This window comes from Glandiceps talaboti, chromosome 7 (genome assembly GCF_964340395.1).
Source record: "Glandiceps talaboti chromosome 7, keGlaTala1.1, whole genome shotgun sequence".
Taxonomy (NCBI): domain Eukaryota; kingdom Metazoa; phylum Hemichordata; class Enteropneusta; family Spengelidae; genus Glandiceps; species Glandiceps talaboti.
Window position 1 is genome coordinate 7080669 of NC_135555.1, and position 26388 is coordinate 7107056.

A 26388-nucleotide genomic window follows, 5' to 3' on the forward strand; every position below is an offset into this window, starting at 1 on the left:
TACTCAGCAATAAATAATAAAAATATAATGATTGATATATTTTGTCGCAACAGCATGTAGCAGCGTATGTCCTGACCATAAATGTACTGAAGTAGATGACGATTTTGATTTCAGGCTCGAGTAAAGTGTCCTTTGATATTCTGATGAAGTAACTAATTATTTCCTTGCTGCAAACGCACACACACATAAAAAATCACGGCAATTCCATCAACTGCTTTAATAAATAATAATGCTCAATTTCAACTATTAAATGGACAATTGTAACTTGAATAATTGCGTTCCATCATGTCTGATCAGTCTGCTGATTCTGTTGTTCCCTTGCAAAGTCGATGAATACCTACAAAGTGTAAGTAAAAAGGTTATATGTATGGATATATGAGTTATTTATACCGTATATACTAGTATGTGTGTGTGTGTGTGTGTGTAGGTACATAGATTCGAGCTTTTTCTATCTATCCATCATTCAACTAGCAGCTGCAGTGAATTCAGTGTCCTCAGTATCCACATATATTTGTTGTCTGTCTGTCTGTCTGTCTGTCTGTCTGTCTGTCTGTCAGTTTCTGTTATTCTTATGCTGTAAATGTGTCATATTTCTAATGTTACCTGTTCCAGAGAGGTCTGGCCGACACTATAGTCTATAAGCTGTAATTCGTCTTTATGATCTTCAATCTCACCAAATATGTAAGACCACTTTAAATCCTTATTTTCAATATGATATTGTAGCATACCCTGTAGTTAAGCATAGTAATAGGTTGCTTTGATAAACAAATATTGTAAGTTGTGAACTGAACATATGGACTTTGCATCAGACTAATAACTCACTTTAAATTAGACTGCCTTAATATTACTAGACAAGGGTTGAACGGACATGGAACTTATACACAACGCCGATAAATATTGATACTTCTTTCCTCTCATCTTAGCCAACTTAATGTCATGATCAATTCAGCTCTAAGAACATTCTGATAGCATGTGTATGTATGTACTGGTCCTAACTCATCGCAAACCGACCACGCCAATCGACAAATCAAACAACACTTTCGTCAAACATATATCCCACCCATACATGAAATCAAAAATTAATCGTTAGATCGATATATATATACTGAACGATATATTGCCGTAATTACATACCATGTGTTCTGTTGAAAGTTTAGCACCAGGGAACGAGTTGTTAACGAATTCTTTGATTTGATGCGTGTCTGCTGCCTGTCCTACTTTGACCATCAATTGGTAACCCTTTCCAAATCTGTAGCAGAAATATATATATATATATATGAGAAAAAACAAAATTCCAAGTCGCTTCACGAAATCGGAGGACGGAAAAAAGTCTCGGTTGTCTGTTTGCATGCACCTATTCTCCGTTTCCGTGTGACTTTGTGCATTTATGATATAGTGGAATCAATCACGTGTGCGTACCTGCTTTTCAGATGCTGCGTACTCCCAATACATTTGAACTTTCCGTTTACCATGATAGCCAACCTTGTACATAATGCTTCACATTCCTCCATACTGTAGCACGTTTGTAAAGAAAGCACACACATAGAAATTATGGAATTTATGCACTAATTATAAACGGTTAGACTTTCAAAGAATATGCTAGATCAGTATTAACTGAGTGTTTATTGAAGATTCTGGATTTCAGTTGCTTCCAGTAGTTTTATCTAGCTTATCACGCCCAGTCTCCCCCCCCCCCACACACACAACCCCCAACCATCCCACACTCGCACATTTCTACATAATAAGGTGACGATTAAAAGCTTTGACATCGTTAAAAAAATCTTATCTGCATATTATTTACAAAAACTTAACGCTTGATCTCAAAGTTGAGACCTCGTGAGATAACTTTAAAAACCTTACAATGCTTACAGCGATACAACTCTTTTCCATTCCTGTTTTCCTTGAAATTCTTTCTTTACAATTCAACCAACAACAATGAATGTTTTTATCTGGGTTATTCTTTGCACTTTTCCCTTTTTATCGTTCATCTATCTGGAATATACTGATAATTGCGAGATGTCTTCTTTTGGATGATGAAAAGTTTTTTATTTGTTTTCATTTTTCATTTTGCATCTGATATACCGTGGGTGACACCAACATGACAAGATATATAATAGGGGACCAGTTGAGTAGATGAATTCGTCGTCTGGCTCGATCAAACCTAACTGTGCAACATTTTATTGTCTGGCTAAGTTTGATAAATATCTTACTAACATTGTAACACAGTGACTTTTCTTCTGACACAACAACCAAAAGTACATTGTTACATTTTACTCAACTAGTAATATCGCTGAAAAGATACACTTTGTTGCAATGTATTATGTCTTTGCGACTATTTGATAAAATGGCAATTCGAAGAAAATGTAGCACGTGTGGTAAGATTTTTATGACTCCAGACAATAATACGAAGTGCACAGTAGTGGTAAGATAAAGGTTATTGTCAAACCAGATGATAAAATGTAGCAATATTAGCCAGACTGTTGTGGAGCCAGACTAATATTTGTTTCTACTGAACTGGCGTCATTGGTATACATCATACCTATGGGATGTAAGAACGATGCATCTCCCTCTGTCTTTTAATCGAGTGATGAGATTCCAAAGAGCACGTCGTGACTTTGGATCCATACCCGCTGTTGGCTCATCCTGATATTAATAGAAATTAACACATTTCAAACTTAATGATAACGAATATTGATACAAATGACAGAATACAACTGTCTAACATTCGCCAATACAAGTTTTGAAGGGACACGAGGTCACAGTGAACCCTCAACTGTCATGATTTAATACTTAGAACAAATGTTTGCATTTCGGGAATAGTATTCTTCTTAGATGACAAAAGTAAGTTATTATAAGATCAACAGTGTCAAATAATGACTAATTACAGGCAACTGGAAGGACAATGGCGTGATCACATCGTTTGGCTACTCTTCATATTTGTCTATATTATTTGAATTAAAATAAGGCAACATCACGTCGGTTTATTCATGTATGGTGTTGATGCTTTATCATCCAATCATTCGAGTATTGTATAATTTACGTTTATAAGATTTTAAAATTGGAATAAATTATGGATTCCCTTCAGAAGAGAGGGAGCAAGCTGAAGACAAGGCAAGGAGCGTCCATCTGCTCCCCGGCTACTTCTAAAATGACCCAAGTTAACCATGAACATTGTATGTAGTCTGAGCTAATTCCCTAAAGTCCAAGTGATCGCGTATACAACTGAAGATAAAAGAGTAACACTGGTGGAATAGTAACACTGATGGAGGTTACATTTTGTAACACTGATATTACTGAGTCAACTTAGAAGACAATGTGAGATCAAAGTAACAGGCGTGTAAGGGGTACTTTCAGAAAGATCTTATCGAGTAGCAGATTTACATAAAAACGTTTCCGGGGTGTATTGTTGTATGTTATATTACCATGATCGAATATATTTAAATATTACGTTTGTTTGGACCTTTACAAAATAGTTCACATCTTTAAATCGCAATAACCGTTTATTTGACATTATAAAACTTACCAAAAAGACGATTGGTGGGTTTCCGACTATGGCTGTTGCAATGCTTAACTTCCGCTTGTTTCCTCCACTGTAAATGAGAATAGCGCATGCGTGTCATCTAAAAATACGTTCAAGTAAGTTAAATATGACATTAAAAGTAATCACCAAGATCAATATGTGAATATGCATGCCGTCACGTTTGTATCACTGGGCAACACCTCTTGGTATATCATCCCCTATGGTGGTGCATTGCTTAAATGTAATACTCAGGCTGGAGGCAGTGGGGCATTTTTTTTTGTAAAATATATATAAGAATGGTCATCGTTTTCTTAGCACTTATATTATCAGCATCATGAAATTATAAGTACATTTCTTTTTCTGTTTCATTCTTACCTGTAATTGCCACATATTTTGTCCGCCCATTTGCTTAAATTCAAATGCTTAATACAAGAATCCACAACACCTTCTACCGTATGTGCTCGTATTCCACGTAACCGGGCATACATAAGTAGGACTTCACGACCAGTTAGTTTGTCGATCAAGGCGTCGAACTGTGACGAAACAAATGACAAAATATAACCACAATTAGTTCTCAGTATTTCTCTCCTTATCTTTTCTCGGTATATTGCGTCCATCACTGCCTGTTGTATTTTGTAACAAGCAATATCACCCCCATACACACACACATTCACAACCATCCATCCATCCATCCATCCATCCACACACACACGCACACGCACACGCACACGCACACGCACACACACACACACACACACATACATACATACATACATACATACATACATACACATACATACATACATACATACACACACACACACATTGCACAGGTAACACAGTCATGTATAAATGTAGTTATCGTGAACTTTTGACTAACCTGTGGACAATATCCAATTTGTCGTTGAGCCTGTGAGAGAAAAGAAAAGGAATAAACCCTCTTCATATTTCATATTAGAACAATTGACTAGGGTAATATGTAATTATGAATTACATATAAGATGGTGTACGTTTTTAGTGAAATGACATATTTATTGAGAAAGTTAATATCTAAAATTAAAATAGAAAATCGTGTTTATCTTTGTCACATGTGCTTGAATTTTCTATGTTGGGAGTGTTCCCACAGACAACTGTTTACTATCGTTATTGCAATGTTTGATATACACTGATTGTTCCCGTCCTCTGTAAATCGTGGCATAAACTGCAAAAATAGGCAAACGATACATTTAAATGTAAATCTTCAATGAAGGTGTGTAATAACGTTAACGAAAGAACTTAAGAGATATGTCAGTTTACCTCTCGTCGTTCTGTTTTAATATTATATCCACCGATATGCACCATTCCTTCTGTCATAGCGAGATCACCAATCACCATTCGGTGTGTTGTCGTCTTACCCGCACCTGTAGATTACGATGAAAAATCAAAATTACTAGTAACAGAATACCTCACAAAAAGGGAAACCTTTCTTTAATGTAATATTGGCGAGCTTACAGATGGAGATATACATTTTGAAAAAAATACCATTTATTCCAAGAAGGCCAAAGCACTCCCCCTTGGGTATGGTCAAGCACAGGTGATCGACAGAGGGCTCCCTCCTTCGTCTTCCAATGCAATGGAATATACTGCTGTAGACTTTAGTTAGATTTGTAAGTACCACGGCATAACCCGTGTTTGCCGGATTCACTAGTGTTTCAACTTTGTGCTTCTCTCGCTTTACGTCTTCATCCTATAATTGATACCGGGGAAAAAAATAAGAAAACAATAAATAAAACAACAGAATGGGAATTATTCACTCGGTTAATTACCACCACCACCACCACCACCAATCCCATCAATATCATCACCATCATCATCATCATCATCATCATCATCATCATCACCACCACCACCACCACCACAGTCATCGTCGTAGATGTCTCCTGTTTTTTTTAAATCATATTTCCTTTTGCCATTCTCTTGTAAAGAAGTAATATGTACAGATGATCTTGTCATCAATGAGGGGGTTAATTGAAATTAGTACAACATGAAGTTAGAACAGAAATCAATGGCAATAACAGTGGATGAAGTGATTCTGCATAACATGTCAATGTGAAATATATTAACAATGTACTACAACAAGAGGAATAGGTATTGTTAAAATAGTTTATCAAACAATAATTACCTCTTCGATCACATTAGTTTCTTTTCTTGTGAAGGCTAGTTGTGGCCTTGCCAGGGCAGAGAAATTGCCCTTAAAAAAAATAAGGAACAGGGCATTAAATGCTTATTTTTATGGGTGCAAAGCATTGAATTTTCAAACAAGCTTTTCAATAAATTTTGAAAATATTGAAGTTTTTCTCTCTTCAAAATGAACCCACGGGTAAATTAGATCAACTATCTTAGGCTTAGATGCCAATTATTTATGAAGCACAAATCATTGCACCAAAAGTAGGCGTAACCAGTGTGACTGACATGTGCAAATGAGCGCATCAGCCAATCACGAGTCATCAATGAATAAATCTCATACACCGAACTTTCAGTGAAATATAAGCTATACCGGTCAGCGACAGGAAAAGAAAAAAAAAGTTGCAATACCAGTATGAGAAAGAATAGACGGGAAGTAAGACACCAAGTTTATTTAATCTTTCGCTACACTGTATCAAATATACCCATGTGTTTCCTTGTATGATGAACTAGGTCAACGTGACATACTATAGTACAGCGATGCAACTACTAGCCGAGTAACTATAAACATGAAGACATTAGGGAAACGTCCATTTGCTGAAGAAGTTAAAAAGAAAGTGGAGGAAAGAATTCTAGAAAAAAAAACCGAAAAAGAATGACTATACTATTAACAATGTAGGTCAACAACCTTCCAAAACAAGATCAGACTACAGATATGAGTAAAAAGTAACACTTTTCTTTCTTATATCAGGTCGCCGGAAATTAAATTACTGTGTCGGTCAACACAGAGCAGAGGTTATGAGATTAGGGTGTCGGTCAACACAGAGGTTATGAGATTTAGAAAACTCAACTTTTATGTTGAACGGAGAATATGAGAAGGCCAATGTTTTGTCTATGGGCGGACTCTTATCGAAAGAGAAACATTTTTGCGGTGTATGGGAAAATGTGTAAGAGAAACGCGTTGTTCGCAGATTGTCTCTGGGGTACAAAATAGATACCGTCTTCAGACGCCATATTGACTTCGCTACCGCTCGGCCAATATGAGCCTGTGGACGGTATAACTTGTGTCTTGTTACACTTGCTTACTTCCAAGAGAAGAGTTATAACAGCCCAGAATATTCCCTCTAGGAACAAGTACAGACAGTGTTGTCCGACACCCGGTTTGCTCCATGCCAGTATGTTTTCCTCGTATTTGATGCCAGTAGCTTCACAAAGTTCCAGGTCTCTAAATTGATCAAACAAGAATAAACAAATATACAAACGTGGGTGGAAATATATTGAAAACATATAGTTGAATGCGTGGGAGAGAGAGAGAGAGAGAGAGAGAGAGAGAGAGAGAGAGAGAGAGAGAGAGGGGGGGGGAAGGAAACATATGAATTGAAGGAAGGTTTTGTAAATTAAAGGAGGGGGATAGGGATAGAATGAGCAAGGATACGACTTTGGGATCTCAAGTTTTCCCTTAACCAACATTACATTTACATACTGGTTATTCAAAGTCACATTAATGGAATATACTATCATGGTATAAATTATATGCGTATGTTAACGACTGACCAATCTCTTAATTTCTAGCAGAATTGAAATTGATCTGTGTAATTGACATAGCTGTGTAACATAAAACTTACAAATCAGAGGAGGTACACTGCTCCTTAGCAACAACGTTTTCGGCGAAGGATATCAAAGCTCTCCCAAGACAATGGGTCGGTAGTAACATGAAGATGTAGTCACACGTTATAGCCTGGCCTTCCGTATTATCCAGCAACTCCAAGATGAAAACGGTGATCATTGTTGCCTTCAAGATAAGAATAATTGTGACAATAAATGAAATAGCAAAACAACAGGAGAGGACAGTTTTGTGATCCAAAAGAAAGGGAGGAATCAGTAGATATCTTAGAACAAGTCCCTCGACACACCTTTATCTTTTGAAGAACATTTCTTGTACCAAATTTAACACTTTTGTTAATGGAGTGATTTTGATGAAAACGAGTAATTATTTGAATAACATTGACATCAACCCACTCTTTCAGTGTAGAGATGCTCTATCCTATAAAATGTTAAACAACAACTTACAATATCCAGCTACAAGTAAACATGGAGACATGGTCAACCTGAATTCACCGACAATCCAATTGAGTATATGAAAACATGGAGTAAGTTATGATATGTTTTGTCATTATCAAATACATGTATTAAATCAACAAAACATATGTGAAATCAAAGTCGCGATAGCTGTAACTTTTACTACTTTTCTTCAATTTCTGAAAGTTGAAATATACATCAAACATTCACTGGGAACGAGTCAATCTTTCAAATTAGCTGCATTTAGTTTCTTTATTAATAGTGTTGGTACTTTGTACACTGGCTTGTAACCATATAGCCTACATAGCCCTCTGTGAATTCGAATTGGTTATAAGCGCTCAATTTCTTATGTTATCAAATTACAAATTTGTTTCAACTTCAAAGGGTTCGATCACTGGGCGATCACCCATGCTCCAGCAAATACAAGAACAAAAAGTTAAATATCTAGCACAAAAAAACCACATAGTTCCGATTAGAGCTACTTCATATAAGAACGTTACGTACCATCGCACCCAGTGTGTATAGCGCTGTAATAAGTCCATACCCTGTAAGTGGTGATGTAAAAGTCCCCGACAATGCATACGTCATGGGAATGGCTGCCCATCCGAAGAGTATCTTAAGTAAAACGACAATAAATGAAGACAAGCAAAGATGAATAAATAAATCAGAGACTCTTGACGTTTATTGTCTTACTTATATACAATCTGAAATACTGATATTTCTTTTCTAATGATGGTAAAGCAAGCATATAGCACAAGTATAAAATAATTTATAATACATTGCTTTCATACAGCCTCGATTTACAGTTTTACACGGCAGTTCTTCCGATTCCGATGATTTGCTTTGACTCGCTTTGACTCTGAAAAGAATACTTGACAGAGAATGTGATGTGTTATAAAACACTTATGCATGGCCTTATTTTGGCACTAGTATATGTAATATTACCCCTATTGTTTTTATGAAGCAACTATTTTCCGAGGCTTTCTCTCTGCCTCGGGAAATAGTTGCTACATATAACAGCCTTTGGAATAATAGACATCTACTAGTGCCCTCATATAGCCAGACAATAAGTACATGAATATATGTGGACATTATTTTCAGACACATATATGACGTCACAATTGCGTTCAGAGAGATCATTGGTCGTCTTATTGAATTACAAAATATTTGGTTACACTTTTTAACGTTATTATAAATCTCCATTTTGGAAGGATGAGTGGGTGAGTGGATGGATGGATGGATGGATGGATGGTTGGTTGGTTGGTTGGTTGGATGGATGGATGGATGAGTGAATGGTTGGATGGGTGGGTGGATGTGATAATTTACTTACCAATAATAAGGTAGTTTCACCTAAGTTTGGTGGGGCGTACGATGTTGTAAATATAGCAAAAAGAATTATCAATAAAATCAAAACGACACAGTAATTGATACAATCCCAAACTAGTGTCCCAAACCAATAACTTAGAGGGTCCAAACCACTTAAGAATTGTAGAAGCTTTGCCTAGGGGGTAAATATATAATACCTTTTGTCAACATGTTGTTTAATTTTGAATTTTGTGAGATTCTTCAAACCAATACCGATTAAAATGCAGATGGATAAGATGCTAAAAATACGTTGTGTTTGATTCGGATCAATTAGAAAGCGATAATTACCTTCGACGCCTTCTCAGAAATAAGAAAAGGTGAAAAACTGGCGGCCAGGAAACCAAGCCCAAACACTACACAAATGGCGAGGATAAGAGATTGTTCAGTTGTGTCAGATACCTAAGGATAAACGGATTCACAGATTGAATATTATGATGATCTATTGGATGTTATATAATGTTGGGTACTTATATAGCGCTTTCCCACTCCGTGCTCAAAGCGCTTTACAATTATTACGTACCCCTGGCTCGGATCAGAACGGCACAACGGCCCTTTAAGTCTTCCTCAACTCCCCGGGGAGCATACAATCCATTGCAGCCGTTTAAGCGCATAGGATTAAAGCCTTCACATTGCACCCTACATCCTACCAGGTCCCCAGTTATACAGCTGGGTTGACTGATACTGATACTATTGGATATTCAAACATTAACATGATGGCAATTTAAAATGCGATGCTGGGAATTTATTTACATGAACCACTGAGAAACTATTTACTAGCGATATCAATTTTACAAACAGACAGAAAGATGCTTGAATAAATATTTGGACAATGGAACAATCGGAAACAGTTCATGAGACGTTTCGATCCGACTATTACAGACCTTGATCACACTATGTCTCCGAAACTGGCTGAACATGATGTACTTCCATAAATTTATGGTAGTAAATATATTTAGTCCCCGTTCATGATGAATCTACATATTTTTCCTCCCTATTAGAAGATATCAACACTGTATAATTAACACGATCTCAAAGCACTATAGAACATTATAGTGGTCTGAGAGGCGATCAACGTCCGTAGAATACAAATCAAAACGTCGTAATCATTTCAAAATTACTGTGCCAAGGAGCCTATATTTTAGTTCCCAGAATCATCACATTTTTTCAAATCTTATTTGTGGTAGATTTCTTGATTAGGCTTTTCACGAACGACTTCACAATCATTTGTACACTCATTGATTAAAAATATGAAAATATATTGCTATGGAGAACTCGATGACGTATACCTGATTAGCGGTCGATGCAGGTAACGGGTCATTAGTTACAACGATGACGTAACTGGTGTTTGTCATGAAGTGCAGAAGAGCATTATCCAATACAGCCATTGCTTCGGCACTAGCATGGTAAGGCTACATAAAAAAACCAGAATATGACAATTCATTGAAGGTGAGCTCATGCAGTAACTATCCTTTACAATCAAGTTTAGAATGAGATTGCACACATTTAGAAATGAGGAACTTGTGGCGGTAGATGGTTGACATAGTTGTGAGGTAGTTCTATATCATAGTTGTATTCTACGTAATTTCCAAGACTATTAACGTTGATTTCGGAAAGAAGATATATACTTGCACGACTAGGTCAACGGTAATCATTTTTCAGACGCTTTATTATTTATTAAGCATAAGTGTCATTGGCAAGTATTATTACTAAATTGTATTAGTAATTTGTAATTTGCCCAAAACATGCACATTCAATACGATAGTGGACAATACGACTGCGCAAATTGCACAAAATTAAGCCATAGATGAAACCGTGATACGATAATTTTATATGTTCTTTTACCTTCAATTTCGAACTTTGCTGTTGCACTTTTGCATAATTGCGTTTTGGGCATTGCCAAGGCTCTCATACAACTGGTTGTGACATGATATTTGTCATAGCTGTTGAACTGATACCTATATAAGGGCATTCCGTCCAACTTTGAACGGGTTTCCCTCCCTTACTCACCTGGTTGCTATACCACACCGTGACTAATGTTGCACCTGCAACCCTTTGGTCATTTGATAATGTAAAACCTGCCACGTGATCATTGAAGTAGCTACCAACAGAGCTGTCTCTCAGTATGAACTCCTCGAAGTAAGTCTTCATGTGACGCAGTGCGATGACGTCACTGCCAACGGGGCAACTTTTGTTATAAAAATAATTGTAATACCTGTAATAAAGTGTTAGTGAAATACTTGTAATAAATGTTTGGAAAGCGTTAGGATTGTCAGTTTTACTTGTTTTTTTACGCAATTCCTTAAATTTTGAGATGCATACATGTGATGTCAGCGTCTCGTGCCTATATACAGATGAAGTTAAGACAGTATACGAAGAGTTCCTGTAAGAAATCATTTTGCACGAAATCAAATACTCACCCTGGGTTAAGAACACAGTGAGGGCAGTTATAGTAGCTGAATTCTGTTACCTCTGAACACATGTTTTCGTTATAGGGTTTGCTGGCTGCTGACATTCGAACCTTGAATGGTAGCAAAATGACAATGAGTTTAGATTGATTGATTGATAGATAGATAGATAGATAGATAGATAGATAGATAGATAGATAGATAGATAGATAGATAGATAGATAGATAGATAGATAGATAGATAGATAGATAGATAGATAGATAGATATTTATTGAGACAGAGACTAGACAGACAGACAGACAGACAGACAGACAGACAGACAGACAGACAGACAGACAGACATGTTTTAAAGCTTTTTCTACTTAAACCTAAAGGTCCTTTGTTTCTGGGACAGACAGACAGGCAGAGTAGGCTTTGAATAAGAAGAGAACATGCCTCATACTACGTTTCCTGTAATACACTTTATCAAGCGTTGTTGCCATGCTCTTTCCATCCAATGTATTTGAGGGTCTCTTACAAAAATGATTCCACCATTTTATGCTAAAATAAACAATACAGATCAAATACTTACAATATCGGCACAATATGCGTTCACAATGAGATAATCAAAGTAGCAACAGTCCATTGAATCGGTAATTTCTTCACCATCTTTCAGTGTACCAGAATTGTCACTCTTGAGTTCATAGACACTGTCTGTAACGTTTATCATGGGAAGATTTTGTTCAGATAGTAAATCTGGCAGATTCTGGAAAATATAATTGGAATGTTGTTGATTGTCAAAATACGTATAATATTACATTACAGTATTTGAGTTATCACAATTAAAATTTGTTCTTTTCATGTATGCAAGGCATTGTACTAAAGGGTTGAATATAAAATTTGGAATACCAACCATAAACACATCTCTGTCGTCAGCTCCCGTCCTCAAATCTGCGTAGAACGTCATTGCATTAGGGTTTTCAGCACTCAAATTATGCATCGTCAGAGTTCTGGGCAGGTTGTCAGTGTATCGAGGTGACAGGACGTTCAATAGCAAACCAAATAAAACGAACACTAGGGGAAGAATCAGCTGTGTAATAATCGCCTTCCTGTCCCTCTTGCTGTGTAGTAGTCTTTTGATAAAAATCGCTCTGAATTGCTGCCATTTTAGTTCAAGTCCGCCATGGTTATCTAGGTGGTTTTAAATACATTAAAAATGATCATCAAAATTACAGAATTACGGAATTCAAACATTTTGCTTTCCTCTAATCTTCCTTTGTAATGGTTAATCAACTTTAGTGGTATTTCTTTCCCTTAGACAATATGAGAACTTTAGTTACAAACTTCGAAAATCGAAACCTTCATCTGCCAACCCCATGGAAATAAAGTGTGCTATGAAGTACACTTACTTTTTATCTGTGGCTATTAAATCGTACACACTTTGAGGCTGTAACGCCCTCAAATGGCAAAATAGACAAGTGAGGATTTCGAAGCCTTTGATCAATCAGATTAGAGGTTACCAACATCAAAAATAATAACTAGTATTCATTGCATATATTCTATCGACATGAACAAGTGACTACTTAGGCTGTTTGCTTGTTGTTCCATTGATATTTAGGGTTGGATGCATCACTGTGCACGCTCACCTTGGCGTTCCACTTTATAAGTACATATGTCTGCCATATCATCTTTGCTATCGCTTCTTCTGAACATATTTTCCGTGCTCGTGTACTTGCCTACCCAAGCAGTATCTTGGAAGCTGTTAGTACAGGTCGAGTTCATGTCCTGGAATGGAAGAGCGGCACTGTCAATGATAACTCTGTCATTCAAAGTAACTTCTTTGAGTAAGTCAGGAGACAATTCCATTGTGATATCGGCAGCAATTCTGTATTCTTCAACCTTTGAAGTGCATGCCTCATTCGTTAAACACTTTTCTTCTTTTGCCGCCAGATTATCAACTTGTACAAAGACATCTTCGAGAGTAGTGACAGAGATACCAAAACTTTCGATGCCAAGAACTGATCGATTATCTGTGTACAGAGGATAAATCGTCTGGATCAATTTCTGAGGTATATAATTCTGGATGGCCTAAATGTTATGACTTGTAGTTGATTGTGTGAAAGAGTCATAGTATTATTCGTACAGGGTCTAGATTAATCCAGGTGTAATTTAGCAACAAAGTTTGCCAAATTTCAGAGACTGAAGATGGACTTGTGCTGGTGTTACTTTTTAGTGCAAACTCCGGAACGAAAACAAAACTACGAAAGAAAATATAATGTTACAACTACTGCAGCTAACTTACCATCAGCTGAGTCGGTCAGGTATTACAGGAAAGACCTGCAACACCGTTTCAACTTGACAATTAATATAATTATGTAATGCGGTAATTTCAGTTATGACGCAAAATAAATGCCATAGAAATGTGTGCTTACCTTCTAAATCTTTGCATAGCTCTGTAAATGCAGAGGTTCCTTCCCTTGGAAGATTAAACGACAATTCAGCCCCAGATTCACTTCTTAATACAGAGCCGGATACGTGCCGAGAAATCCTGTTATCGATTTCCCCAGTCTTACATTCTGCCTGTTTGGCAAGAGTAAGATTGTAACCGATTCCAAATCTGAAAGTGAACATGTTGAAGGTAAATATACATACCGTATGTATGTATGTATGTATGTATGTATGTATGTATGTATGTATATTTGTATGTATGTATGTATGTATGTATGTATGTATGTATGTATGTATGTATGTATGTATGTATGTATGTGTGTATGTATGTATACATGTCGGTATGTTCATCCATCCGTCCATCCATCCATCTATCTCCTTACATGAACATAAAGAAACGTATTCTCATCTGTAGCACTGCGAACTCCTGAGCACTTGTGGGCAGTCTTCGACTATTATGGCAACATTATATTATGCTCCCGACCAGCGTTTGCAAGAGTGGAACATACACTCTCTAGTAAAATGACGATATTTCAAAATTAGAAAAGTTACAGCGGCGCCATGTCCCAAGAAGCATTATTAATATTAGTAGAGTTAAGTACATCGTTACCTGTTCTTTAAGAATAGGGATGTTCCACTACAGACAAGTTGTCCATTAGACATAATGGCGATACGATCTCCCAACAAGTCGGCTTCGTCCCTAGTGCAAAAAGAACAGAAGAATGTTGAATTTCTACTATAACATCACAACAGCTAATCAACAAATTAAACAAATATAGACATATGTACCTATCTTATCTGATTGAAACCCAATGTAGGAATACGGCTAAAATCGCTTCATTAGTTCATACATATTTTGTAATTTGTTACTGATTATATGTTGTTAAGAGAGTGCTCACCTCTTTCAAACAAACGGGACAATGTAAGGAAATAAAGGGTAAATAATGTAACTCTAGCCACATTCCTACACCAGATTGCAATCAGACTGCGTCACCAATACGACGTACACATAAAGAAATCAAGACATGCGGTCAATTAGACAAACACAAAACATACGAAATTAGAGAAAACATAGGCGAGGGCATTGACACACACACACAGAGGTAAGTATAAGTAATATTATACATTTATTGCATGGCTATGAGAGCACCTGTGCCCAAATAAAAGTTAATCAATAAGTGTTCTATAACACATCATATTCTCAGGCATATATTATCATGTTCTGTCTATAGCCAAAGCAGACTTCTGTGCTACGTGAGTATTGCCCTGTGGAAAACAGAATGCGAGTAGAGCCTCCGATATGTAAATTATATATCAATTGTTTATACGAGGTGGTGCGCCGAAGACTATAGGAATATCAGATGTTATAACAAGTGTTATGCCATTGCTACATTGTGCAATTACAGGTAATAATCCAACTGACTGGTAATGGTATATTTGGAATTATGGATTGACATTACGACTATGTCCGAAAATTCACACATTTTTAAAATATTCAAGTGTCTAGACTTTTTATATCTGCACTTTAGTATAGTCGAGACAATTGATTTTATACAAAATATAAATTTTTTGCCCTGATATCTTTAATTTACTTTTTATGATCTGATTTATGATTGACTAAAATCTATCATATTTTAAACATTATAGGAAATTTCGAAGATATTAAGTCACATAGCATTAACGCTGAATGACCTAAACTTACATTGAATGGGTGGTCAAGAGTATAGTTTTTCCACGTTTGTGTTTTAACAGCAAATCCCAAGTCGATCTTCTTGAGCATGGATCCAAACCGGAAGTAGGTTCGTCTAACATCACAACACGTGGCTGTCCAATCAGAGCTAATGCAACACTGTCATGTACAGAATTAACAACAAGATGTGTTATATGAGTATAACAATTTCGACAAATATGTTTATGCACCTTAAGCACTTAGTTACGGCAGCACCCTTATATCACTTTGAATACACTGTGTATATGTGCGCGCAAAATAGCCCCTTTCTATGCTTGTGCGTACCAACACACGTTAACTTTGTGAGCCGCGAACATATACAAGGTCATCAACGAGTCGCGCAATTTAGTAATGACCATAACACACCAGTTACACGTATAAGCTTACTGTTTAAATGATCAAAATAGAGAAATGTTTTAATTCCCGTGCACCTTGATGCTACCTACCTTATGGTTTAAGTCGCAATAACGTTTGAAGCAAATCAAATAATACTGTATGTATAGCCGATTTCGTAATGAAAGACCAACCCATTAAAGGATATAATATCTTCACATGTACCTTACTTTTCTTTTCATCCCACCAGACAAAACACTGCTTCTACAGTTTGTCTTTTCAACAAGTCCAAGGTCTTCAACCATTGTTTCTGTCGATCTAACTGCTTCGGTACCCACAATACCCTGTGATAAAATAACTGCCGTTACAAATATGGCAAACCAAACAACATCATTTCATTATATATCAGTTGATAAAATAATGCAGTGAGATTCACTATGTATAGGTCAGCATAGTCTACAATCACTTTCATGGTGATAGCCCATTGCAAATCACTGAACAATTCCGAATCGAGCAATTTTAATGTAACACCAAATTTTCTCATATAACCAGTGTAAGTTCTCGCCATCTTTAAAATTCATCTTACTGATTATAATCAGTCGGCTGCTGTTTTATGTCATAATACTTAGCTTGCTTTCAACAATGTTGTATTAAGCGTCCATGCTTTATTGGACAGGAACATTTTGATCGAAAAAGAGCTTTTACAATTGTATGCTACAGAGCGCTGTTTAGCTGTTAGGTTGGTATTTGTGTGCATTTTACCTTCAACCCGAGACAGAAATCTAGATGTTCCTTCACCGTCAAACGATCAAACAGTATATTGTGCTGTGGACAGAAGCCAAGACTATGACGTATATTGGTCATGCCTGTCAGAATATCGTGGCCGTCAATTATAGCAGTTCCGGTAGTTGGTGGGAAGAGACCGGTCAATATAGACATAGTTGTGGTTTTACCAGCTCCATTTTGTCCAAGGAGAGACGTGATCTGGTCTTCGTACATGTTCATACACAAGTCTGTCAATGCATCTTTGCTTTCACCAGCATTCTAGAATCGTAAATGGAATTTTAGTAAAATAGATGGGAGGGGAGAGGGGGATGGGAGACAATGTACAGGTTAATTAAGTGATGAGTAACAGAAAAAAAGTTCGTATATTAACTTTGTGATTGCGGTAACAAGAGTAGAGCCAGTTCAACTTACTGCATAACGTTTTCCAAGATGTTTAATCGAAATACCAGCATTCATGCCGTCTGGGGCTGGCTCAAAATTTGGACTTGGCTTCGGATCCTCTTTTAGCTGTAAAGGTGAATGAGATGCTATTATCTATTATAAGACTGGCAGACATACAAACATGAAGGCAGACAGTCAGACATACATACATACATACATACATACATACATACATACATACATACATACATACATACATACATACATACATTGGAAAAGAAGTAACTATGTTTTTTGACCAAATTATAATGTATGCAGTAATTAATTAATTTATAACAGGGAACACGAGTTAGCTTGTTGTCTATAGATGCTTATATTGAAAAGATATCACCACAGCATATGGAGACCATGTGTATGAAATATATATCCTATTACAAACCTCAATACACAAAGCAGACTGCGGTGTGACAGAATTGTGGGTCGTGCCAAGCCAGTATGACTTCTGTAAGGGGAAATAGACCTTCCTGGCAATTCCATATTCACCTGGAAACACAGCTTCCACATACCTTCAGTATTTAATCGGACAATATTTATGATTGATGGTGTACGATGTAATATCATTGGAGTTATTACATTTAACTTTAGATATTAATACACACACCGTGAACGGTTGGATTATTTCAATTGGTGCTATACTTCTCAATTAACAGAGTGATTCAATTCGGATGACTCAGAAGCTCAGAGTTTCTAGACGCCTAGGTTCTTGATGTTGCTAGGTGTTTTTAAGAAGTTTTTTTAAGTATCGACTATAAAACGCAAATGCAAATATCTGTGAAATTTAAGCTTTAATAAGTAATCATATAAGTTTACTACTAACAAGTATTATCCAGTAATTTCGTTGAAGCCAGAACTGTATACGACACTGCGAGTTATCACACTGTCAGACAATGAGAAATTACTTGGTGACAAATCAAGTTAGGAATACAGCAAAATTCAGTGAAACCTCTTTTTAAAGACGCAATGCATCAAAGTTACTTTTCTAACACTGAATGAGCAATTACTTTTTTTCGCTTTAACCTCTCTATATTGTCAAGGTATCTTTTCAAGTTTTGTTCAAGGTTTTTTATAAGCCCGATGGGCTGGGAAGTATTTTATTACCTCATGTCACTTTAATGAAATATTCTACTACTACTACCACCACCACCACCACCACCACCACCACCACCATCACCACCACCACCACAACTACCACCATGACCACCACCACCACCACCACCACCACCACCACCACCACTACTACTACTACAACTACTACTACTTTTACTACTACTACTACTACTACCACTACTACCACTACCAACACTACTACTACTACTACTACTACTACTACTACTACTACTACTACTACTACCACTACTACCACTACCAACACTACTACTACTACTACTACTACTACTACTACTACTACTACTACTACGTGTTGTAACTCATTTTTCTAAAGGAATTAAAGTTTCCTGTTGAAAACTAACTACTATTCAATACTTACCAAGCAAAGAGGCCATATATTATAATATCAATACAAAACATGGTCCATATGACAGCTATAGGTACGTCATATCCAGGTGATGGTGTCATATTCAGCGTCGACCATGTCATACCAACATGTTCACTTTCTAGTCTAGCTATGGTCTGAATGGCCACCCCAAGGCATGTATTATGAAGCAGACATGCGGCTACTTTTTCATTTCTACATATCACAAAAAAATGTAACATAGTATCAGCTTTTAATAGCGATTTTTGCATTAAAAAGGTACAGTCTGTAAATTTAGATCTTAGTTGGGTAGTTTTGTTGTGTATTTGTATATTTAATAATAACTTTGATATTTCAACTTAAATGCAATATGTGGAATGTCTAGAAAGTGGTAAAAGTCTCAACAGGAATTTGTTTATGAATTTTAGAATAGCATTATGACGTAATATTTTGGTAACCAATAAATTCAAAATATACCAGCGTATCAATTTCAGAGCATCTTTCTTCACATTTAAATATCCACTGTCAAAATGTGTAGACTCATAAGATTAAGTTTTTTATTTTGAATAAAGGCCAGTGGATATTATGCATGTGCATTTGGACAACGAATAGAAAATAAAGCCTCGATGTTGACTGTAAATTTGCTTCTGAGAGTTTACAACTCTGACATGATTATTTATTGTAACTCAAATGTTAAGTTTAAATTCAGAGAACAGTAGTCTGAATGAACATGTTTATTACGGGAACGTACCAAACCTAAAATAAGGTCTGAAAACACTACGTTACACCTATATGTCGTAGCCAGACAACAAAAATACCCGTAAGTGTACCTAAACTTCAGCGCTGCTAACCAGATATAAATATTGACTATCGCTGCAATGCTAAATGTACATTACATGTTAACTTACGCTGTGATGTTAAAATAGTCTTTGGTAATGAATTCCACTACAACATAGTTAAGAAACCACAGAATAACGGCAAATATCATAGCTATCTTGGCCTTGGAGAAAAGAACGCTTACAGCAAAGCACCACATTATGCCAGCTATGATCCAGAGTGTGAACAGTATGAGGATACAGCCATATGCACTGTAACGGAATACCTCGCCGACCTAGATGAGAGAACATTTCGTACCCTAATTAGATATATGTTAGACATATAGGTTGATAGGTAGTTAAGGTAGGTAGGTAGATAGGTAGGTAGGTAGGTAGATAATTATATAAGGTAGGTATGTAAAGTAGGAAGGCAGGTAGGTAGTTAGGAAAGGTAGTAAGATGGGTAAGGTAGGTAGGTAGGTAGGTAGGTAGGTAACGAGTGTTGGATGGATGTCAGCCTGTTTTATGTTTGACAGCAAAATATCGAGAATATGGACATAATATAATTACCAAATCAGCTCACACACTGTTTCTGGCTTGGCTGCTTTAAAAGCCCATATTGGATTAGTCAGTAGTGTCAACTTGTACAAATTAGCTGTCAGTCAATTAACATATAAACTTTGCTTGTTTTATGATAAGTAGAGATAGTGGTAGAAACTGACTCAAGTAGGAAAAGAGCTACAATGACCTCAGTGTTAATTGTGAAAGATAAGTCTTAGATTGGTTGCTACAAAAAAAGAAGAAATTGTTGCTACATACCTTTAAAATAATTGACATCAGCAAACCAGATATCAATAGAAAGATTAGACACTTGACAAACCAGGCCGTCCAGTGTAACCAGTTTGACAATCCCATCATCTTCATAGTCTCTTTTAACCTTGTTTCTTTCTCTAGAACCAGTTCCTAGAATGAACGCGACTCATAGCGTTTAATTATCTTTTTTTTTAATTTAACTTTGACAAAAGTCAAGCACTCCACATAGGTGACGAACGTGGACCCCAAAAACAAATAGATTAAAATCTTCTCTTTTTTAAGTTTTGTTATAATTTATATTTTCACATTTCGAGTACAGTCACCATATTATCTGTGTATGCTCTTACCTTTGTAATGCTTGCAGCGGAGTATATAAGTGCCAAACACATCATTATTGGCATTAAGAACTGCATAGTCGTAATGAACGTTTCAACTTTCCATTCAGGATATGGAAATCTCTGCAACATACGAAAAGGAAAATTTCTTTTAAACTTTTTTTAAAAATAACTTCTCCGTGTATAATTTTGCTTTTAAATGTTTGTAGCAATACATTTCCACTATGCTTTATTCAGTAAGTTACTAGGCATGAATGATTTTGAATGTTTTGGATTAGAAGGTAATTTAACGATTTCTGAGATTGAGAGAAATTGTGCTGAGTACAACTTTTGTATAGAGTCACCAAGCAATTGACAAGAACAACCACCACCACCACCACCACCACCAACAACAACAACAACAACAACAACAACAACAACAACAACAGTACCAATAACAGATTGTCATGTTTAAACTTTAGAAAAATGATAAGTATACGAAATAGATAAAGTCAACATTTTGAATGATCATATGTAGCGTGACAAAATATCAAGTAGGGACCATTTGACAAGTGGGAAATGTTGTTCACTTTTCTTCTGCCACTGTATTTGTATGTACCTGGACTTCACGCCTTATATCCACCATATCTTGAAATGTTCCATCGTTACTTTCTTCATTTTGAAACTTGATAATTGTGTAATCCAATGCATGCTGAAGCGCCAGGAAACGATCTTCGTAAAGACTAATTAGTTAAATTAATGAACAAAACAAAAGTCTGGATTCGTTAGTCAAAGAGCATAGGCGAGCATATAGATGACTGTAATCAAGGTGTGATTTTTTATACGGCGTCAGAGATACTAATACATCGTTGATGGCGTTTCAGCTGAGGTTTTGGCGCCACGAGCGATCGAATGTGCATTACCGTAGGCTACCATGAATTTTCAGACGTGCACAAAAAATAAGTGTTTATTAATTCTGAATTACATATATTTGCATTAATGTATCACCCTCTTCTTGGCTTCATAGCCTGCTTTATTATATGTTTTCTTACAAAGAGTATGACAAATCTGCAGTGTTCGCAAAGATATTGTGCACCATGTTTTACTTACTTGTAGCTTACAGGTACAGTCAATGTGTAGTACGGATACGTACGACTGGTGAACCAAGAATTGAATCTAACAAGATCACTGGAGATACGTATTCGATATGGTGTAACAAGTGGTAACGAACTTTCGTTGGTGGGAAAATCAAACACGACAGCTGTTTACGAAATGAAAATATTAACATGTAAATGTACCTACAATTTACGGTGGAAGTTTTGTCTATAAGTCGTGGCAATCGCTCTATGACTGAAGGTCCAACAGATTTTGAACAAAAACACTATTATGTAATAAAGGTATGACATAATAACGAAGTCATTATTGAATAATTCACTAAACATGTCATTAGAGTCAGTACTATATTTTAAACAAAAGCAATCTTATTTATTTTGAAAAATACTGTCTGACCGAATCAATATGAAATCAATCAACTCGAAATGAAACAGGTTTTTGTAAGACAATGATCCCCCCATAAATATATAATTCACTTGTATGTGACTGAATGGCGTCATGACTTAAAAAAGAATTGCTACTGTGGCAACACTTGTAACTCATAACTGCAAGTTGTCATGTGCATGACATGCATACAAGTGATTGATATTGATACAAGAAAGCTTGTATGTGATTATATGGGGTTAGAGACATTTGATTGAAATCTCTGGTATTACAGTTATGCAGTAATATATTCGCATCTTACTACAAATATTGCCACCAGGTGATGTGAGCACCAAACGTAATACTTGTGTATATTCCTCTTTTACTATGACACTTGTAGATATGACTTAAACGAAATTGAACAACAAATTTAAAGTCGCTGTGACATGCAAAAATGGCTTGATGTTGATAACGTACTCTGACAGTCAAAGTCAAGGTCAAAGGCCAACATCCAAACGAAAAAAGGCACACCTGATAGTAAGGAGGTAGACACTTGAATGTAGACTCTATGTATTGAAATCTAAAGAATTTGTGTTATGTAGTAAATCACTGCAAATCAAAGTTACATAATCACCAAGAATAATGCATACATACATTTTATCGCTCTGAAATACCTTTAGACATGATTTGAATTCTACGTATTTACAGTGTCGGCAATATGATAGGTATGGCTTAATTATGCTTCCCTTACCGCCGAGGTTAAAGGTCATTGTCCGTCACCTGATAATATGGTGGTAGAAACTAAAATTGAATGTCTATGTATTACAGTTTTGAATTAATACGTAAATGTTGATTTTTAACTACAAACATGGCCACAGTTCTGTCAATTTGCATATGTCGTGAAACAAAGTGATGTTCATATGTAACAAATGGTATGTCACCCCAGGGTGAGGTATTCACATAGCGAGGGTAAATAATTATTTACCGCGGTTTTGAACCGCCCTTTTTCGACTCGTATAGACTTTTGACCCTTGATTTTTTTAGGCATTTCGTAAAGGTTTGACCCCTCTTTGAACGCATATACCACCTTTGACCCCATCATAATAGTATCCACTTCCCGAGACTAGAAATATTGTGAAGTACAGACAGTAACAATATATCATATCTCAATAACTATGACTTACCTGCGTGATACGTGTCTGTTTTGGCTGAAACCGTTTTTGTCATATCCTCTTCTGATTCGAATGTATCGTCAGTTAACTTTATGTGCAGTATCCATTCTACTTCAAGCATTAGTCGGTTTGCTGCGAAAGAATTCAATTCAATACTCATATTACTGAGACTTTCGTGATATCGTTATCAGCACATGTGCCTGTCTTTCCTTCTCACCGTGTCCATAGCTCTATCCTTCATCAATCGTATTTCAAAATACTTCGTACCTGTCTGTCTGTCTGTCTGTCTGTCTGTCTGCATAGTAAAGAAACTTGCCGATTACTAAAAAGGGATTATTAGGAAATACTCACTAAGATTAGTCTGTGGCCACCAAGCCAAGTCTCTACAACTCTTTGTTTGATTGCAATATAATTCGTAAGGAATATCAGATGGTATTCTTTTGATTTGCATGGGTGACGACTGTGCTTTCTGTAGTTGCTCTCGATCATAAACTGTGTAAAAGTTGCTGGGTACATAATTTTCTGTAATTAAATAACGACGGTATGAACAATTTGAAAAAAGGATGGGCATGAAATTGAACGTGAAAAGATCATCCTCACTGACGTCTCATGGGTAATGTCCCTACTATCAGTAGCAGCCATATTTGACATCTAATTACATGCGAGGGTTTCGTGATTTGAATATGAAATAGTGGCAGCATGCAACATTTCTTTTTCCCATAACTTGGATCCGGCGTTCATGTTACTTTACTAGTCTCGGTTACCCAGACTCCGAAACCACTGGGGGCTCTGCTACGAGACCACCCACTCGAGAGTCTGGCGAAACATAATCTAAAGTCTCGTAGTAGAGCCCCAAGCGGTAGGAAATAGTTTCCTGTAACGTTGTTTGATGAATCGTGAAGGGGTAACATCTATCTGGAATTTTCATTTACAAATTTATAATTTGATAGTTGCAGTCACAATGAGCTCTAGCGACACAGATGATTGATTGATTGATTGATTGATTGATTGATTGATTGATTGATTGATTGATTGATTGATTGATTGATTGATTGATTGATTGATTGATTGATTGATTGATTGATTGATTGATTGATTGATTGATTGATTGATTGATTGACTGACTGATTAAACTTAGCATAGTTTTAGCATAGTATAATGCTAATAGCCATTGCATGGATAACTCCATAAGGCTTAGATATATATACTTCTTTATTTGATATAAATACCATACTTAAACATGTTTATTAGGTGGTAGGAGTTAAATGTTGACTTTGGCTTATCACTTACCAAAACACATGTCTTTGTCAAAATTTGTTTCCAAACCAATCCTGTCGAGAAATAATATTTCGGTAATACATTTGATTTTTTTCATTGTTTAATTAACCGTCGTGATTTCATTATTTACATTTTGGCTACCTTAAATTATATGTTAATATGTGTTTGAACGAAACGCTCATTACGTTTATTGTGTGTGGGTAGGCGATCTGGTCGGCAGCCATGTTGGATTGCATATCTTTTGTATCACATCGAAATAGGCAACTTAACTTGTACTACGCATGTCTCCACGATATACAATTCTCAATGGCGAACATTTGTTGAAGACGTTACGGTATAAATCTGACGTCGTTATTTCACACAAAATTATATACATAGATCAATGTCTAATTTTAATGTATTCTGGGCAAAGCTAATCAGGATACATGTATTTTACCATCTGCCAAAACTAGCATACAGTATACACTCTTTAAACCTCGGGTTTACCAGTTCCTTAAAACGCTTTAGCGACACAAAGAAATATATTATGAGGGGTCGGGTGTAGAACTTACCTGGCGACTACCAATAAACTGACCAACACCACAGGTATTAAGATCTCGAAGACTGTTCCAATTGGCCGCCGCCACTGAAATTTACATTAATATAACGTTCCTTTAAATATTCAGTTGACAAAAGATGCACCTCTCCAGTTTTTATGAAACAACGAGGGTTAACTATTATAGTATCGAAACTGTTAGAAACTAAGTAACAAAATTTGAACTCTATATTAAAACACAGACAAGTAACATAATTTTAGGATGCAATTATAATATACTTCTCAGAAACTAGGTTTACAGCGGAGAACAAGTATTGAATTGTCTCTGTGTCTCTGTCTCTGTCTAACTCTCACTCTCTGTCTGTCTGTCTGTCTGTCTGTTTGTCTGTGTGTGTGTGTGTGTCTGTCTGTCTGTCTGTCTGCCTGTCTGTTTGTTTGTCTGCTTGCTCACCTGCTTCTCCCCCCTCCCTCCCTTCCACCCTCCTTTCCCCTTCTCTCTCTCTCTCTCTCTCTCTCTCTCTCTCTTTCTTTCTTTCTTTCTTTCTTTCTTTCTTTCTTTCTTTCTTTCAGTCTAGGCAACTTGTCATAGATAATCAAACTTAACACTATTTTTTCAAAGCTGTTGAAAGCTGTTTGCTGACCTGGCAAAGATCAATACCTTACAATTGAATCACAAAAAATAATTATTTGAGTAAATATTGCAATTCAGTTTTAATCGTGATTCGTTTGTTTATATACACAGGTTTCAGGTAGACAGTTTACTGGTGTGATAACGTTTAATTTGTTAATGATTAGACAGGGGTTGACGTGATCGTCTGACGCCATAGTCGTTAGAATTTAATGACATCATCCATATCAAAATGGAACAAAGAGGCGTCAAAATTGGGTTTGAGTCAGCCGAAAATAATGCAATTATTCACCAATTATATCCACATTCTCATCTTGTTCTCATTATATTAGTTAAACGTTATGAGAGCAAAGACAATCTTCACTGCCGTGACAGAATGAAGGCTTCAATGCATGGCTTCAGTGTATGATGAATAAATACACAGTCTGTTGTCTGGAACGTCGAATTGGCTAACCGTCAATACCCTCGACGTTTGCTGTTATTAACGCAGTTCCTCAAAGCTTCTTTTGACCCCATTGAAGGACATGAATTCAAATGTGTATGTAATACATTGATATGTAACGTGACCAGACCTACGTACCTGTAGAGTGAAGTTTTTCCATAACAGACATCTAAGCTGTCTGGCCTTGGCCCCCAT

The 26388-nt window shown here is 36.4% G+C and overlaps 1 protein-coding gene across 1 annotated transcript; it reads right to left on the reverse strand.

The window, feature by feature from the left end:
- Positions 1 to 283: 283 nt before the first annotated feature.
- LOC144437462 (phospholipid-transporting ATPase ABCA3-like) lies at positions 284 to 26388 on the reverse strand. The gene is made up of 40 exons (XM_078126404.1): positions 26332 to 26388; positions 25140 to 25213; positions 24601 to 24641; positions 23662 to 23832; positions 23323 to 23442; positions 21773 to 21923; positions 21282 to 21405; positions 20696 to 20806; positions 20355 to 20498; positions 19629 to 19831; positions 18736 to 18936; positions 17629 to 17755; positions 17220 to 17315; positions 16785 to 17066; positions 16248 to 16366; positions 15663 to 15809; positions 14571 to 14660; positions 13945 to 14129; positions 13159 to 13542; positions 12426 to 12703; positions 12101 to 12278; positions 11545 to 11632; positions 11135 to 11339; positions 10414 to 10536; positions 9416 to 9526; positions 9093 to 9263; positions 8267 to 8377; positions 7309 to 7475; positions 6770 to 6908; positions 5682 to 5750; positions 5042 to 5246; positions 4817 to 4920; positions 4401 to 4430; positions 3896 to 4053; positions 3524 to 3590; positions 2540 to 2643; positions 1420 to 1512; positions 1135 to 1249; positions 604 to 729; positions 284 to 337 (listed from the first exon to the last, which is right to left on the reverse strand). Exons 1-40 carry the CDS (start codon positions 26386 to 26388, stop codon positions 284 to 286), a joined length of 5523 nt encoding a protein of 1840 aa, XP_077982530.1.

What these genes read in the sequence shown, in the direction of transcription:
- LOC144437462 (XM_078126404.1), bottom strand. Translation starts at nt 26,388, where the DNA reads ATGGGGGCCAAGGCCAGACAGCTTAGATGTCTGTTATGGAAAAACTTC. An exon ending in AAACTAATGTGATCGAAGAG is followed by an intron (nt 5,247 to 5,681) that starts GTAATTATTGTT and finishes TATCAATTATAG; the next exon opens with GATGAAGACGTAAAGCGAGA. An exon ending in ACCCACCAATCGTCTTTTTG is followed by an intron (nt 2,644 to 3,523) that starts GTAAGTTTTATA and finishes TATTAATATCAG; the next exon opens with GATGAGCCAACAGCGGGTAT.